We start from the raw sequence: 14,530 nt of genomic DNA, 5'->3' as shown, positions 1-14,530 counted from the left end.
CTTAAAGACCACCAGGCCGAGCCCAGAGTGGGTGGGGGCTGGTTGAGACCTGGGGAGGAGCCCCACCTCTCTGTACCAACGCCTTTCTGGAGGGCCCCCCTGTGGCAGGCTGAGAGCAGCCACCTCCCCCACAGGAGAAGAGAAGCCTGAGCTCTGAGAGCTCAGAACTGCAAGCAGAGGGATCAGATGGAGGGGCAGGCAGAGCAATGTGGACAAGCTTGCCTGTGGCCTACTGGAGTGAGCAGAGCTGAACTGGGCTAAGTTCCAATCAGTTCAGTGTTTCAGTGTTAGTGTTGATGCCATGGTCTTGTCCGGTGATTAAATGTCTTTCTATTCTTTCCCTGAACTCTCATTCTTTTTACACCTGTAAGCAAACTCTGAGGCAACAACTCGCAAACCTAATAAGAATTGAATCGGCCTTATTATAAAAATTAAGATCAGTTATGTTGGTCTACATTTGACTCTCCTTAAAAGTAAATGGATGGGTGTTTGCGTGCATGCCTTATAAATCAATTTGATGGAGGATTTATGTTCATTCTCAAGTAAAATGCTGCCTCATATAGTTTCCAGATTTCATTTTAAGAAAAGGAGCTTCGCGGTATTTTGAACAAACTGAAACTAAAAAACACCGTTTTTATTTATTTGAAATTCAGGGAAATCAAAGCATCAATGAGGTATCACCCCATCCCTGTCAGAATGGCTATTATACGCAAGGCTGGAAATAACAACTATTGAAGATGTGGAGAAAAGAGAAGCTTTGTGTACTGTTGGTGGGAATGTAAACTGATGTAGTGCTATGGAAAATAGTATGGAGCTTCCTCCATAAGTTAGAAGTGGAACACCCACATGATCCAGCAATTCCACTTCTGAGTGTTCATCTGTAGAAAACAAAAACACTAAAATATATCTAAACGCCTATGTTCATTGTTTATAACAGCCGAGACTTAGAAAGAAGTTAAGTACCCATCAATGGATGAATAAAGTTGCTGTGGTATATGTATATATAATTACCAATACGAGGCCCCTAATTTCCTGACTGCTTTACAGCTCCATCTCTTGACTTGCTCTTTTTCTCTCTCTACTATTCTTCTCCCCCATTGTACTGCTCTTCACATCCCTCTGTCCACCTCTTTGTCCACAGATCTTTCCCTCTCCTATTGCAACCCCACCATGGCTCCTTCTCTCCCTCTCTCTCTTTTTTTTTTCCCCAGATCTGACTTCCTCCCTTTCCCTCTTTCTCTTTCTCTCTCCTCTGTTTACAGTTTCCTTCCTCATCACCATTTCTGTCACTTTCTCTCCCTCTGCTTATCTGTCTCTAACACCTATCTTTCCTTTTCTATTTCTCCATTTGTAACTCTTAGGAGTTTACTTCTCTGTCTCCACCTCTCTTTGCATTTCCTCCCATGGGCACAATAACAACTGTAATTTCTCTGTTAATCCAACACCTGAAATATCTCAGGACTGGCATTTGTTAATTTACCTTTCCATATTAAGATGCTGAGATTTTCTGAGTCCCCTGTAAGTGGAGTAATTGGGGATTGTATTTGGCACATTTTGGATATTAGGTTATGGGCTCTAGTAAGTATTTTTAAATACTATGACAAGTGCTGAGTTTTTCTGTTAGCCGAGAAGTGACCTAGTTATGGAATGTAAGTTCCTACCTGCTCTTGAAGGGCAGGTCCGAATACTGCAGTTTTTGAGGATTTTGAAGTGCTATTCACGCTGCATTGTGTGTACCACTGAGAGTAGTTTCAAAGTAAAATGTATAGAATGTGGTTGTGATTCTATAACCATACCTTTCATAATGTAGATTTTTATAAACATTTTTCTTAGAGGTATAAATTTGTGAATATTAAAAAATACCTCAGAGTCCCAATAACCTAAATAAAGATGACTTAATTCATTTTGTTGACTGAACCAGAATATCTCTGTGTCAGACATTAACTATAAACCCTAACTTCTGCAGGCAGCAAGGGTAGCAGTCCTGGGAGGATGGTACTGTCCTTGTCTCCACTTACACGGAGACAGGTGAGACTGAGGGTGAGTGACTGGTCCAGGGCCCCACGGCTGACAGGGGCAGAGCCAGGACTCAGGTTCCCCATCTGGTACCAGGGTCTGCTCTGGTCCTGAGCAGCATGGATGTTTCTGGAGTGTACAGGGGCTTCTGAGATGACAGACAGGGTTCAGTCACTGCAGTTGGGCTCCATGTGCCTCCAGGTCGGAGCACATTGTTCAGTCCCTTCAAATCATCAAAGGAAACCTTTTATTCTCATAAATAAACATACAGTCAATTGTAAAAGCAGTAACTCTGCTTAAATATTTAACCAAAAAAGGAAAGAGTAGATCTTAAAACTTCGTCTTGGAAGGAAAAAAATATTCTGTAACTATATACAGTGAGGGATGTTGACTCATATGGTGACTATTTCAGCATATATACTAATATCAAATCACTATGCTGCATGACAGAGACTAATGGAATGTTTTATACCAATTATATCTCCACTGAAAAATAATAAAAAATTTTTTGAAAGAAGGGAAAAGCAGTGGACTGAATGCAGTAGCTGGGCAGCTGGCATAGGAGCAAGTGACCTAGCAGAGGCAGCCGAGTCACAGCAAACAGAAGCCCTGCCCTGCATCTCTGGTTCTCAACACATTTCAACCTCTCAACAGTGTTCAGACATAAAGCAAAAATGTGGGCATATAAAGAGTAGCTCCTCTTCTAAAATGCTTTAAAACAAATTTTTGGGTGGCCTCAATCACGGTCTACACGGTGTCTATGTCACAGCTTATGTTTGGTACATGAAATTTATTATAAAAACAGATTTTTGCCTTTTCATGTTACACTTCAAGCATATTTTGTGTTCTGTCCTTTTCTGCATGAGAAAAAAAACTTTCATTGAAAGTCATCAGAGGAAAAAAAAATCTTGAAGATGAGTTTCCTTTTTGAAAGTTGAAATGAGGACACCCACTTTTGATGTTTGAATGGCTAGTAAAGAGTTAATTAACTGTAACTGCCTCACAAACATGGTACCATATCCACATACATTTAATCACCTGCCTGTGGCTAGTATGATACTGTCATGGTCCACCCTATATTCAGAGAGACTAAGTCTGATCCTTTAATGTAAAGTTGGAGAAAAGGCTTGTGCTGTGTTCCTAATCAAAAGATCTCCTAATGTTTGAGTAGCATTTCTTTGTAAGTAAAATCTCTTTGTATATTTTGGTTTGCAGAATAGAATTTTTGTTTCATATCTCAGATTTCTTTGGTATTTTTTAACGCCCTACATTTCTCTTCTGTTATTTAGTTCATGCATATTCACTGTTTGTACAACTGTAAAAAATAATAAAACTAAACATATCAAAGTGATTAGTTTTGTTTTTCTTGTTTTGCATTGCATATTTGGCCTAAAGTCTTGGAATCACAACAAGAAGGCATGATGGATAGTGAATACATATAAAAAGTACCAGATATTTTGTATTATGTATCATGAAATAATAGCTTTCTTATAGATGTATTCCCTAAAACAGTCTGAGTACTCTTATTTTGAACCCACTCTATGAAATAATTTTCCCTTGTGTTTAGCTAACTTGAATTCAAATGAACTCAGTTACATTGTGATTTGTTTTTGTAAAACAGAAATATGCAATGCAGTGCTTCATGGGAAGGCAGTGTGTCTGTCAATTCCCTTTCATTATTCACCATCATTCAAGTAAAATCCAACTGTATGATGGAAATAGTCTGGCTTGGGTAGAAACTGGTCATTTATGCAGACCTAATCAACTCCATCCATGTTTGGTCTAAGAATGGGCCACAGGACAGAAGTGCAGATGGAGGCTCCCTGGGAGGCTGGGGTCTAAGTAGGAGGAGCTCCTTACAGGGAGAAAATAGGGGAGGGCAAGAGCCAGGGTCTGGCCTTGGACTAAAACCTCAGCAATTCAGTGGTGTCATCACAATGAGAACATCCTGTGTCAGGAGTGGACCCACGCCTACAGCACGACCACAGATAGGGCCTGAGCTGGACGTCAGGGTGTGACTTTAACCTGAGAAGGGACTCCACCCCTCACACTGGCTGCACCAGTTAGATGTGGCCAGTCCTCCTAGGAGGGCAAGGCCCCCCAGATGTTGGCTCTCAGAGCAGAGACCAAGAAGAGTGAAGGATGTGACTTGAATGTGCCCTGAGGTCAGAACATGAGAGCTGAAGCCATGACCTCAGCAGTGGAGCTCTGCTTCGCTCTGAGACTGGACGGATGGATTCCACGGCATGGACCCCCATCCTGGGCCTGCTGGGTGGGGAGGGGTTGGGACATCTGCACTTCAGGCTCATGTGTCTGTGCAGCCCTCTGCTATTCACCCATCACATTGTCATCTGATGTTAGTGCCCCAGTAAGCCTTGTTCAAGTTAACTTCTAGTCATTTTGTCCCTTTTGGGGAATTTACATGACTCAGTGTATGACACTCAGTTGCACCGGTGAGAGAGCATGCCCTTGGAACCTCTGTTCCTATGAGGAAAAAAGCGCTTTGCATTTGTCCATGCAGCTTGGTTCAGGGGTCAGGTCTTGTGTCACCCTGTTTACACTGAGAAAACGAAACCAAGAAGTAACAGCCTCAGTAAGTCACAGATCATGGAAGAGCATAGGTGGTTGGTGGAAAGTCAGGGATGATTTCAGGGCTGCAAAGAAGCCCTGTCTGCTCCTTCCTTCAGGGTCCAGAACATGGCAGAGGAGCAGCATCTGAACATCCTACGTGTAAGTTTCCCAACTTATAGAGGAGCTGATAAGAGGAACTTTAATGTGTATAATGGGGAACCTGGACCCATAGCCTAGAGTGTTTTGATAACAATCACATGCGAGTGTACAGGAATATTTTCTTCCATTAGCTGTGACCCTTTGAAAGTGAGCAAAGTTGGCTGGGGTTTAACTGTTCTCATTTCCTTGTGACACCCCAGCTACCCCTTGCACAGCCTCAACCAGTAGGGGCCAGTTTGAGCGTTTTCCAAGAATCAAGCACATTAAGCAGGGAGTGTAAACAAAAGAAGCCTGAGAAAATGAAACTCCATCAGCATATCAGGCCCCTCCAGCTGCCATTCAGGCTGTCACTCCCACCCCCACTGCCCTCCCCTATCCGCACCTCCCAGGCCAGGGCAGCCCAGCGCAAGTTGGGGCAGGAGGTGTCTGAGACGTTGGAAACTGCTAGAGATACTGCCCAGCAGGGCCCTGTCTGTAAAATCAGCTGCACAACACTTTCAGTGATTTGCAAGTTTCCCTCTTGCCTCCTACACTTAATACACTGTTTTTTCACAATGAAGACATAGTTCCAGATCTCGAAGACCAGGGCCACATATTTTGTCTCGAGAGATCTGATCAAATTCATTAACAACCAAGGAATTGATCTAAATTAGATTTCACCCATCTTGTATCTGATTGGTTTGTGTTTTGGAATGGGAACCCTATGTGGTTTTCCATGGATTTATTTCACAGTGAAGCTGATTGTGTGCAAAGAAACAATGTGATGGTTCCTTGATTCCTGAAATCCGAGCTGGCAGCGCTGAAACTGTCACCTGCTGGCTCAACCTGGCTGCCCATTAGAATTACTGAAGGAGCGTTTTTAAAGTCTGATACCTGGGCTGTGATGAAGTCTGGACCTCAGTGACTTTTCTTTCTTATTCATTTACTTACTTACCAATCTGTTTCTGTAATCATTTATTTACAGTTATAATAAGAGGGTCACTGATATATTGAAAAAAAAAAAGTGCAGCCAAGTCAGGCTGGCTTGGCCAGCGTGGAACCCAGTGCTGCTCTGTGTTTAAATTTGAGTATATTTCTTAGTCTCTCCGGGACCTCGTTTTATTGTGAGTGAACTAGACACACCAGGCAACAAAATACTGGGTCTGAGATCAGAGAGATTCATTTCTAAATGATTGTTACTTAAAACAGAGATGATATTGGAGAAGGGCATTGAAGCATGTATAATATCATATAAGAAATGAGTCGCCAGTCCAGGTTTGATGCATGATACTGGATGCTTCAGGCTGGTGCACTGAGCCAACCCAGAGGGATGGTACGGGGAGGGAGGAGGGAGGGGGGTTCAGGATGGGGAACACGTGTATACCTGTGGCAGATTCATGTTGATGTATGGCAAAACCAATGCAATATTGTAAAGTAATTAACCTCCAATTAAAATAAATAAATTTATATCTTAAAAAATAAATAAAATTTAAAAAGAAAAACAGAGTTGTGATGAACAGATAACTCTGCTTCTTCCATCTGTGAACTATGAACTATAACTGTACCTTCCTTTAAGGGCTCTCAGAGGATTCCTGAGATTACCTGATGAATAATAGAAACTTTCTGGCTTTCTTGGTGGCTCAGAGGATAAAGCATCTGTTTACAATGCGGGAGACCCGGGTTCAATCCCTGGGTTGAGAAGGTCCCCTGAAGATGGAAACGGCAACCCACTCCAGTATTCTTGCCTGAAGAATCCCATGGACAGAGGAGCCTGATGGGCTATAGTCCACGGGGTCACAAAGAGTTGGACACGACTGAGCGAATTCACTTTAACTTTCAATAGAAACTGAGTCCTTGTTCCATCCACATCTAACCTGTCTGTGGGGAATGTGGTTAGAGACGGTTTTCAGGGCTTTTGTGTATGTATGGAATCTATTGATTTTGCAGTAGAGCTATGACATTAGAAACTAATGTTGTTCAAGACTTGCATGGATTAAGCAGCACTAGCTCATTTAGTCCTCACGCTCCAGGAAACAGGGCGCTGTAACTTCATTACATAGATGAAGATTCAACGGCATAGAGTGTTCCAATACTGCCAGAGGTCACACAAATGCTAATACGGACTCAGGGTTCAAACCCTCGTCCTCAGGGGTCAGAATCTACATGCTTAACACTCCACCTGACACCCCTCTGGTGTTGGTGCAGTTTTCATGGGGTTAATGTGAGAATCAGGAGTTGATGCTTTGTGAGACACTAGTACAATCTGCGGAGAAGGCAATGGCCCCCACTCCAGTGCTCTTGCCTGGAAAATCCCAGGGACGGGGGAGCCTGGTGGGCTGCAATCCATGGGGTCGCTAGGAGTCGGACACGACTGAGCGACTTCACTTTCACTTTGCACTTCCATGCATTGGAGAAGGCAATGGCCCCCACTCCAGTGCTCTTGCCTGGAAAATCCCAGGGACAGGGGAGCCTGGTGGGCTGCAATCCATGGGGTCGCTAGGAGTCGGACACGACTGAGCGACTTCACTTTCACTTTGCACTTCCATGCATTGGAGAAGGCAATGGCACCCCACTCCAGTGTTCTTGCCTGGAAAATCCCAGGGATGGGGGAGCCTTGTGGGCTGCCATCTCTGGGGTCACATAGAGTCGGACACGACTGAAGCCACTTAGCAGCAGTAGCAGCAGCAGTACAATCTGAGCAAGTGCAAGTCATGCTGGGTGTCACACTGTCACTATAGGAACGTCTCAGGCCAATGAGTCTGAATCTGGCAACTTTGAAAGAGAAGAATCCCAGCACCTTAGTTTGGCTGTGGCAACACACTTCAGTATTCTTCTCTGGAAAATTCTGTGGAGAGAGGAGCCTGGGATGCTACAGTTCATGGGGTCACAAAGAGTCAGACACGTCTGAGCAGTTCACACACACACACACACACACACACACACACACACACACACACACACACACCCATTGGAGCCAATGGCCCCAAAGAAAGCACCATAATCACATTAGACATAGAAATGTGTTAATGACCATTATTACAACCAATGCTGAATTTGATAGCTCAGTTGTCATGTTGTTTCTAACCTTCACTATATTTCATGAAATTAAAGTACTCAAAGACAAATGTGAGCTTTTGATATGTTTAATTTTTTGATGTCTATTATGAAAATAAAGGTGCAGAATTTAAGCACTAAAGCTGGCAGCTCCAGGGTATATGGCAGTGAAGGTCCCAGCCATGGTCTGTGTGGAGGAGCTGAAGGAAAAGAAAACAGGGAGCCGGCCACTGTGTGTGCTCAGGAGGTACAAGGACTCAAGCGCTGGAGGAGCTGATGAGGCTGTGGGGATAGTGGTGGGAGAGGTTCCCCCAGACCAGCCCTGGACCCTGCCCCTGATTAATGGCAGAATTCCTTGATACAGGGTCAAACTGTCTGCCCAAAGATTTGAAAACCTCTTACAAAATAAAGATATAATAGAAAAATACCATGTGAATAGAAATAACCCAAATGCAGAAAGGAAGCCAGGCTAGATCCTCAGCAGACACTTTTTGAAAGAATAGATGATGAAGGCACATTGACCCCTTTGGGGCCCCTCTGTCACGAGCTCTTCCCGTTGTTACTGACACCTGTTCTCCTGTACATGCAGAAGGCAATGATGACAAAGTAGTCTGCCCTCTTGAGGAGGTAAGTGTAACGGCAGAGGTGTTCATGAGCTGCAGCTGCAGGGTATCTAGGAGAAGTCCTTTGATTGGTTACCTGTTCTTTTGAAAGTTCAGGGAATAGTGATGGGAGAAGGTCACAATTAGTTATTGCTGATGACCTACTATAAAGTGACACCCTAGCACCACCAATCCCCAAGGTAAACAAGGACCACCACCAGAACTACCCAGAATCCAACTCAAAGTTCAAGTTAATCAACAACCTCTGCCAAATTCACTTAGAACCTTCTCAAATATTAGCAAATAATCTGTGTTTTTAATGAATGAGTCCAGAGGGGGAAAAAATATTCTGAGAGATTTTAGTATCTTCTTAGCCCTCACCATGTCTCCTAATACTAATAGCAGCTAATCTTTAGTAACCATGATCCAAACACCAGGCCCTTATTCTGAGAACTTTGCAAGCAAAGCCCTAATCTTACTTCATTTTACAATAATCTATGAGATTTTTATTTCATTTTAAAAATCAACTGAGGATGGAGAGAACTAATTTGTCTGATGTCACACATCTAGAAAATACCAGAAACCATATTTCATTCCCAGAAACCTGACTGTAAAGAACACATTCTTAACTGCTCTGTAACCCTGCATCTCCATGTACAACAAATACCTCAGACCTGAAAAGGTTTAGCATAAATATCAAGTTGAATCACTGATTTAGAAGCATCTGAGCCACTACATCAGAGAAGGCTATGGCACCCCACTCCAGTACTTTTGCCTAGAAAATCCCATGGACGGAGGAGCCTGGTAGGCTGCAGTCCATGGGGTCGCGAAGAGTCCGACATGACTGAGTGACTTCACTTTCACTTTTCACTTTCATGCATTGGAGAAGGAAATGGCAACCCACTCCAGCGTTCTTGCCTGGAGAATCCCAGGGATGGGGGACCCTGGTGGGCTGCTGTCTATGGGGTCGCACAGAGTCGGACACAACTGAAGCGACTTAGCAGAAGCAGCAGCAGCAGCAGAGCCATTACATATTATACATCAATGGGATTCCTACGGAGGATAAAACCCATGAAATCTGCTGACATTCACAGTGGAGTGGGGTGGAGTTTATTACAGAGAAAATTGCATAAAATGGAAGAAAGTGGTTAACCCAAACTCACAGACTCTTTAGGAGCTCATACCTCATTCACTTCTCTGTCCTGAATGTCTCTCATCGTGGCTGTGATGTTATAGAACAATGGCACTCACTCTTCTTTGAAATTTTGCAGGAAATATATGATGTCAAGAAATAACTAACATTAATTATGATGGGTCTGCCTTGGTTACTGAATGAACCACAAGGCTGAGTGTGTTCCAGGAAATTTCCCTTTTCGATACTTTATCTTCAGAGTCAGAATTCCAGAATCACTAACATTTGGTGTGGAAAGGCTATCAGGGGCTGACCTGCTCATAACTCATTGCCCTTGATCAGGTCAGGTGTTAGCTGAGTTCCAGGCCCCCTGATACAGGGAGTGAAGGAGGAATCAGCAGGGCCAGAGCCAGAACTCCTATTTCACTTACAACCTTCATGTAGGAGAAGGGGCCACTGACTAGTACTGATTCGATGCTGGCTAAATGGATACCTGGTGGGAGACATTCCATATGTGTGATCTTATCAGTGTAATAACTGTTGCTAAATTATTTCAGTCGTGTGACCCCATAGATGGCAGCCCACCAGGCTTCCCTATCCCTGGGATTCTCCTGGCAAGAACACTGGAGTGGGTTGCCATTGCCTTCTCCAATGCATGAAAGTGAAAAATGAAAGGGAAGTCGCTCAGTCGTGTCCGACTCTTCGCGACCCCATGGACTGCAGCCCACCAAGCTCCTCTGTCCATGAGATTTTCCAGGCAAGAGTACTGGAGTGGGGTGCCATCGCCTTGAGTTGGGTGTAATTACTCCCAATTGGTCAATGAGGACAACATAATGAATTTTTGCATTTTCACATAGCTAATAAATAAAAGAACTGGGGTTTAAATTTTAATCTGTGATACTCAGAAGTCCATGCACTTACACTCCTGCCCATGGGGCTGTCTTGTCTTAGGGCCTTGGCTTTGGTATTCTTGCTCTATGTCTGTATCCTAAGGGAGGGATAGAGAATTAATTACATGAACCATTGATTCGGGTAGTTTGGGTTGAATCCCCAGATTAGAGCTGTGTGGCTTCATTTGAAGGAACTTAATTTTATCAACTTACAAAAACATATCTGTAAAGTAGGGACAGGGAGAAATATTGTAACACCACAAGGTGAGTAATGAGGATTAAATAGAAAATGCTTGTAAGATACAGAACAATATCTTTCACATAACACACTTTCAGTAAGGGTCAGTCATGTATTGGCTACTAGCACAACCAAAATTCTAGAAGCAAAAAGATATCATGTTTCCCTGGTCATTAGAAACAAAAGCCACACTAACTTATGAAATCCACTGTTTGAATTTGGAACCTATAGCTACACTTTCTAATTTAGAGTCATCTCACACCAAAACCAGCATTTATTGTGTCAGGATGATTCCTATGAAATGATAATGTTGTTGTTGTTGTTTAGTCATTAAGTCATGTCCAACTTTTTCAGATCCCATGGACTGTAGCCTATTAGGCTCCTCTGCCCATGGAATTCTCCAGGCAAGAATGCTGGAGTGGGTCACCATTACTTTCTCCAGGGGATCTTTCCGACCCAGGGGTTGAACCCACATCTCCTGCATTGGTAGGTGGATTCTTTACAATCTGAATCACCAGGGAAGCCTCACATACTGAATAAGATAGTGCTATTCCTGTCATTATTTACACAAATACTTGGGTTGTTTCATTACTTAATCATGCTTTATCCAATAAATAGAAATTCTCTATGTTTCAAATAATTTGTTCTATATCATAGAACAAAAATAAAATATTTCTTGATTCTGATAGGAATTGTAGTCAATTTACATACATGAATTTAGGAAAGATCAGCATTTTTATGATATTGATCTTTTCCTTCATGAATATGTTATGTCTCTCCATTTGTGTAGGTCCAGTTTTATGCAAAATTTAAATTCAAAGTGGATCAAAGAAATAAATGTGCAGAACAAAGCCTATACAACACTGGAAAAATATAAATGACAAGAAGTTTTTGTTTCAATCTTTTTTAAAGTCCAAAATAGTGTGTGGTCCCTGCTACTGAGGCCCAAGTTAAAGTCAGTGCACTTACTATCCAATTCCTTCTTGCCTGCAGTCACAGGAGTGAGAGGGACCAGAAACTTTGACCTGTGGTTGTGGGATTCTCATGGAGAAATGTGATGACCTGGAAGAGCAGCAGCACCCAGGATGCAACAAGAAAGGAAGGACGTCTGGGATGGGGACAAGCCCATGAACACTGTTCTAGAATCCACTCCTGTTTAAGGCCAGGAACTGGCCCATTTCAGAGGGAGACATGCCACTTTATATGTTACTGCTAGCACAGCAGTTGATATAAATTGATATAAATCAACGAGTAAGAATCAGCTATGGAACTTACTGTAAAATGCACATTTTCAGGCTTTATTCCAAGGTTTGTGTTCCCTATATTAGGTGCCATCCAGAATGGGGACTTTTATTCCAACCAAATGCTTCTGATTCAGGTGTGGTCCATGGACCACACATTAAGAAACACTGTTCTGATAGAAATTTGGAGGATACTATGCACAAGAGATTGGAGAAGGAAATGGCAACCCACTCCAGTGTTCTTGCCTGGAGAATCCCAGGGACGAAGGAGCCTGGTGGGCTGCCGTCCATGGGGTCACACAGAGTCGGACATGACTGAAGCGACTTAGCAGCAGCAGCAGCAGCAGCAGCAGACACAAGAGGGGCCCCCTGGTGACTCAGTGGTGAAGAATCTGCCTGCGATGCAGAAGATGCAGGAGACCTGGGTTCGATCCCTGGGGTGGAAAGACCCCCTAGAGGAGGGCATGGCAACCCACTCCAGTATTCTTGCCTGGAGAATCCCACGGACAGTACAGCCTATCCCTGGCAGGCTACGGTCCATAGGATCTCACAGAGTCAGACACAACTGAAGCGACTTAGCCCACACGCACACACAGGAGACCGCATACATAAGAAACCACATACATATAAATATAGCATTTCTGTACTTCAATATTAATTTTATGTCCTTAAACCTAACCCAATAAGAAAGTCATTTCTTATATGACTTTTCAATTGATATAGATACCACTCATTGTTTAATTGTTCACCCAAAATGTTCTTTAACTTGAATTATTGAAAAAAATCTGAGTCTCATTCCAGTTTGGGACTTGGTCATGTCGATATCGGGGGTGAGAGTGAAAACAACCTTTGGCTTTGCTTGTTTAATACAGAACAGTTCTGGCTGTGGGCTGAACTTCAACAGAAGGTGTAAGTAGAGTACTGTGATTGGCATAGCTACATCAATCCCCCTTTTCCTACATTTCACGCCCTGGTTGTTTATATGAGAAAAATATCAACTTGTCCAAAAGATAGGTCAGATACCAGCTTGGGCTTCAGGAATCCAAGTTTTGACTCCAGCTTTTCTCATATTTCATAATCATGAATGATGAAGATGCTTCATTCCTAGCCATCTTCTCTGGAAAATGATCAGATAAATGATTCAATATAACTAACCTTTCAATTTGTTCTCCTAAATATTCCCCTTAATAGATCAATCCGAGGTGCTCTGTCTGTCCTCAAGAGATGGTTGAATAGACTCCACCAGCTCCTAGGGAAGTTAAAAGAATAGGCTGCCTACCAGCTGCTTGCCTGAAGCCTTAAGATGGAGACTTGCTTTTAGGAAAAATCTTTAACTGTTGGCTAAACAACAAACAACAGCTACTAAGGGGAGGTGGGAGGTGGCAGTGACTGGGGCTGGGCATTGAGCTCAGGATTTCTCTTCATTCAGAGTAAAAAGAATTGGGGGCAGGAAGTGAGACAGGGGTTGATCTATCTGTGTAGCAGGGCTGTTTTGGCAGCCACAAGCAAAATTTCCAGTGCAGTGTAAAGGAAGTCTAAACCAATGTGCTTCTCCCAGACAGCACAGTAGTACGTGCCAGAATCACTTTCTTGCAAGTTTGAGATTACGAACGTGTAGCTCTTCCCTGTGCCTTTGTAAACGTGGTATTTCCCTTCACTGATTCCTGAGTCCAATACAACCTTTGAGTAGTAGACATCGTAGTAGAGAAGGCGTCGGGGCACAGTTCCCTCCTGGAATTTGTACCAGTGGATATAGTTTTGTGTAAGATCACAATCGATTACAACAGATGACCCAGTCGCCCTCGTGACTGACAACTTGTCCTCTCCCATGTTGGAAGATACCTGTGTGACTGCAAGGGGGAAAGCAACAAAAAATCATGAGAAAGAGGAAACACCATTTCTTAGTATGACCCTCCCCCTCACCATCGCCAAAAATTACAGAAAAATCCCCGGAGCATCCACCAACACACTTACCAGGAGCCAGGAAAATCAGGAGTGCTGGGACCCACAGCATGCCTGGGACAGCGAGCTAGACCGAGTTTCCCAGAAGATGTGACAGGCCGAGGAGTCAGCGAGGATCTCTCTTAAAGACCACCAGGCTGATCCCAGAAGGGGTGGGTGCTGGGTGAGGCCTGGGGAGGAGCCCTGCCTCTTTGCACCAACCCCTTTCTGGAGGGCAGGCTGGGAGCAGCCACCTCCCCAACAGGAGAAGAAAAGCCTGAGCTCTGAGAGCTCAGAACTGCAAGCAGAGGGATTAGATAGGAGGTGCACAGTGAAACATGGACAAAGCTTGCCTGTTGCCTGGTGGAGTGAGCAGACCTGAATCAGGCTAAGTTCCCTGCAGCTCAGTATTTCAGTGTTAATGACGCTGCCATGGTCTTTCTCTCGAGGAACCACCTTTCTATCATTTCCCTGCACTACCTTCCTTTTTACATCTGTAGGTAAATTTTGAGGCAACCACCCACAAATCCAATAAGCATTCACCCCTCTTTTATTACAAGAAATTGATACCAGGTGTGTTGATCTACATTTAACTCTCTTCAAAGTTAAATGTGGAAGTGTGTGTGCTTACAAATCAATTAAATAAGAGAAATTTTTTCATCATCAAGTAAAAGCCCTTTACCTAAGGTTGCTAGATTTGGTGGAGA

The 14,530-nt window shown here is 43.4% G+C and overlaps 1 gene segment (V, D, J or C); it reads right to left on the bottom strand.

Moving 5' to 3' along the window:
• Positions 1 to 10,290: 10,290 nt before the first annotated feature.
• On the bottom strand, positions 10,291 to 13,941 carry LOC101123113 (T cell receptor gamma variable 8-like). The segment is given in 2 exon segments: positions 10,291 to 13,732; positions 13,857 to 13,941. Coding segments are annotated over 2 exon segments (420 nt in total).
• Between the last annotated feature and the right edge of the window lie 589 nt (positions 13,942 to 14,530).

Source organism: Ovis aries, chromosome 4 (assembly GCF_016772045.2).
Source record: "Ovis aries strain OAR_USU_Benz2616 breed Rambouillet chromosome 4, ARS-UI_Ramb_v3.0, whole genome shotgun sequence".
NCBI lineage: Eukaryota > Metazoa > Chordata > Mammalia > Artiodactyla > Bovidae > Ovis > Ovis aries.
The sequence above is the reverse complement of the archived record's forward strand: the minus strand, read 5'-3'. Positions and strand labels throughout refer to the sequence as shown.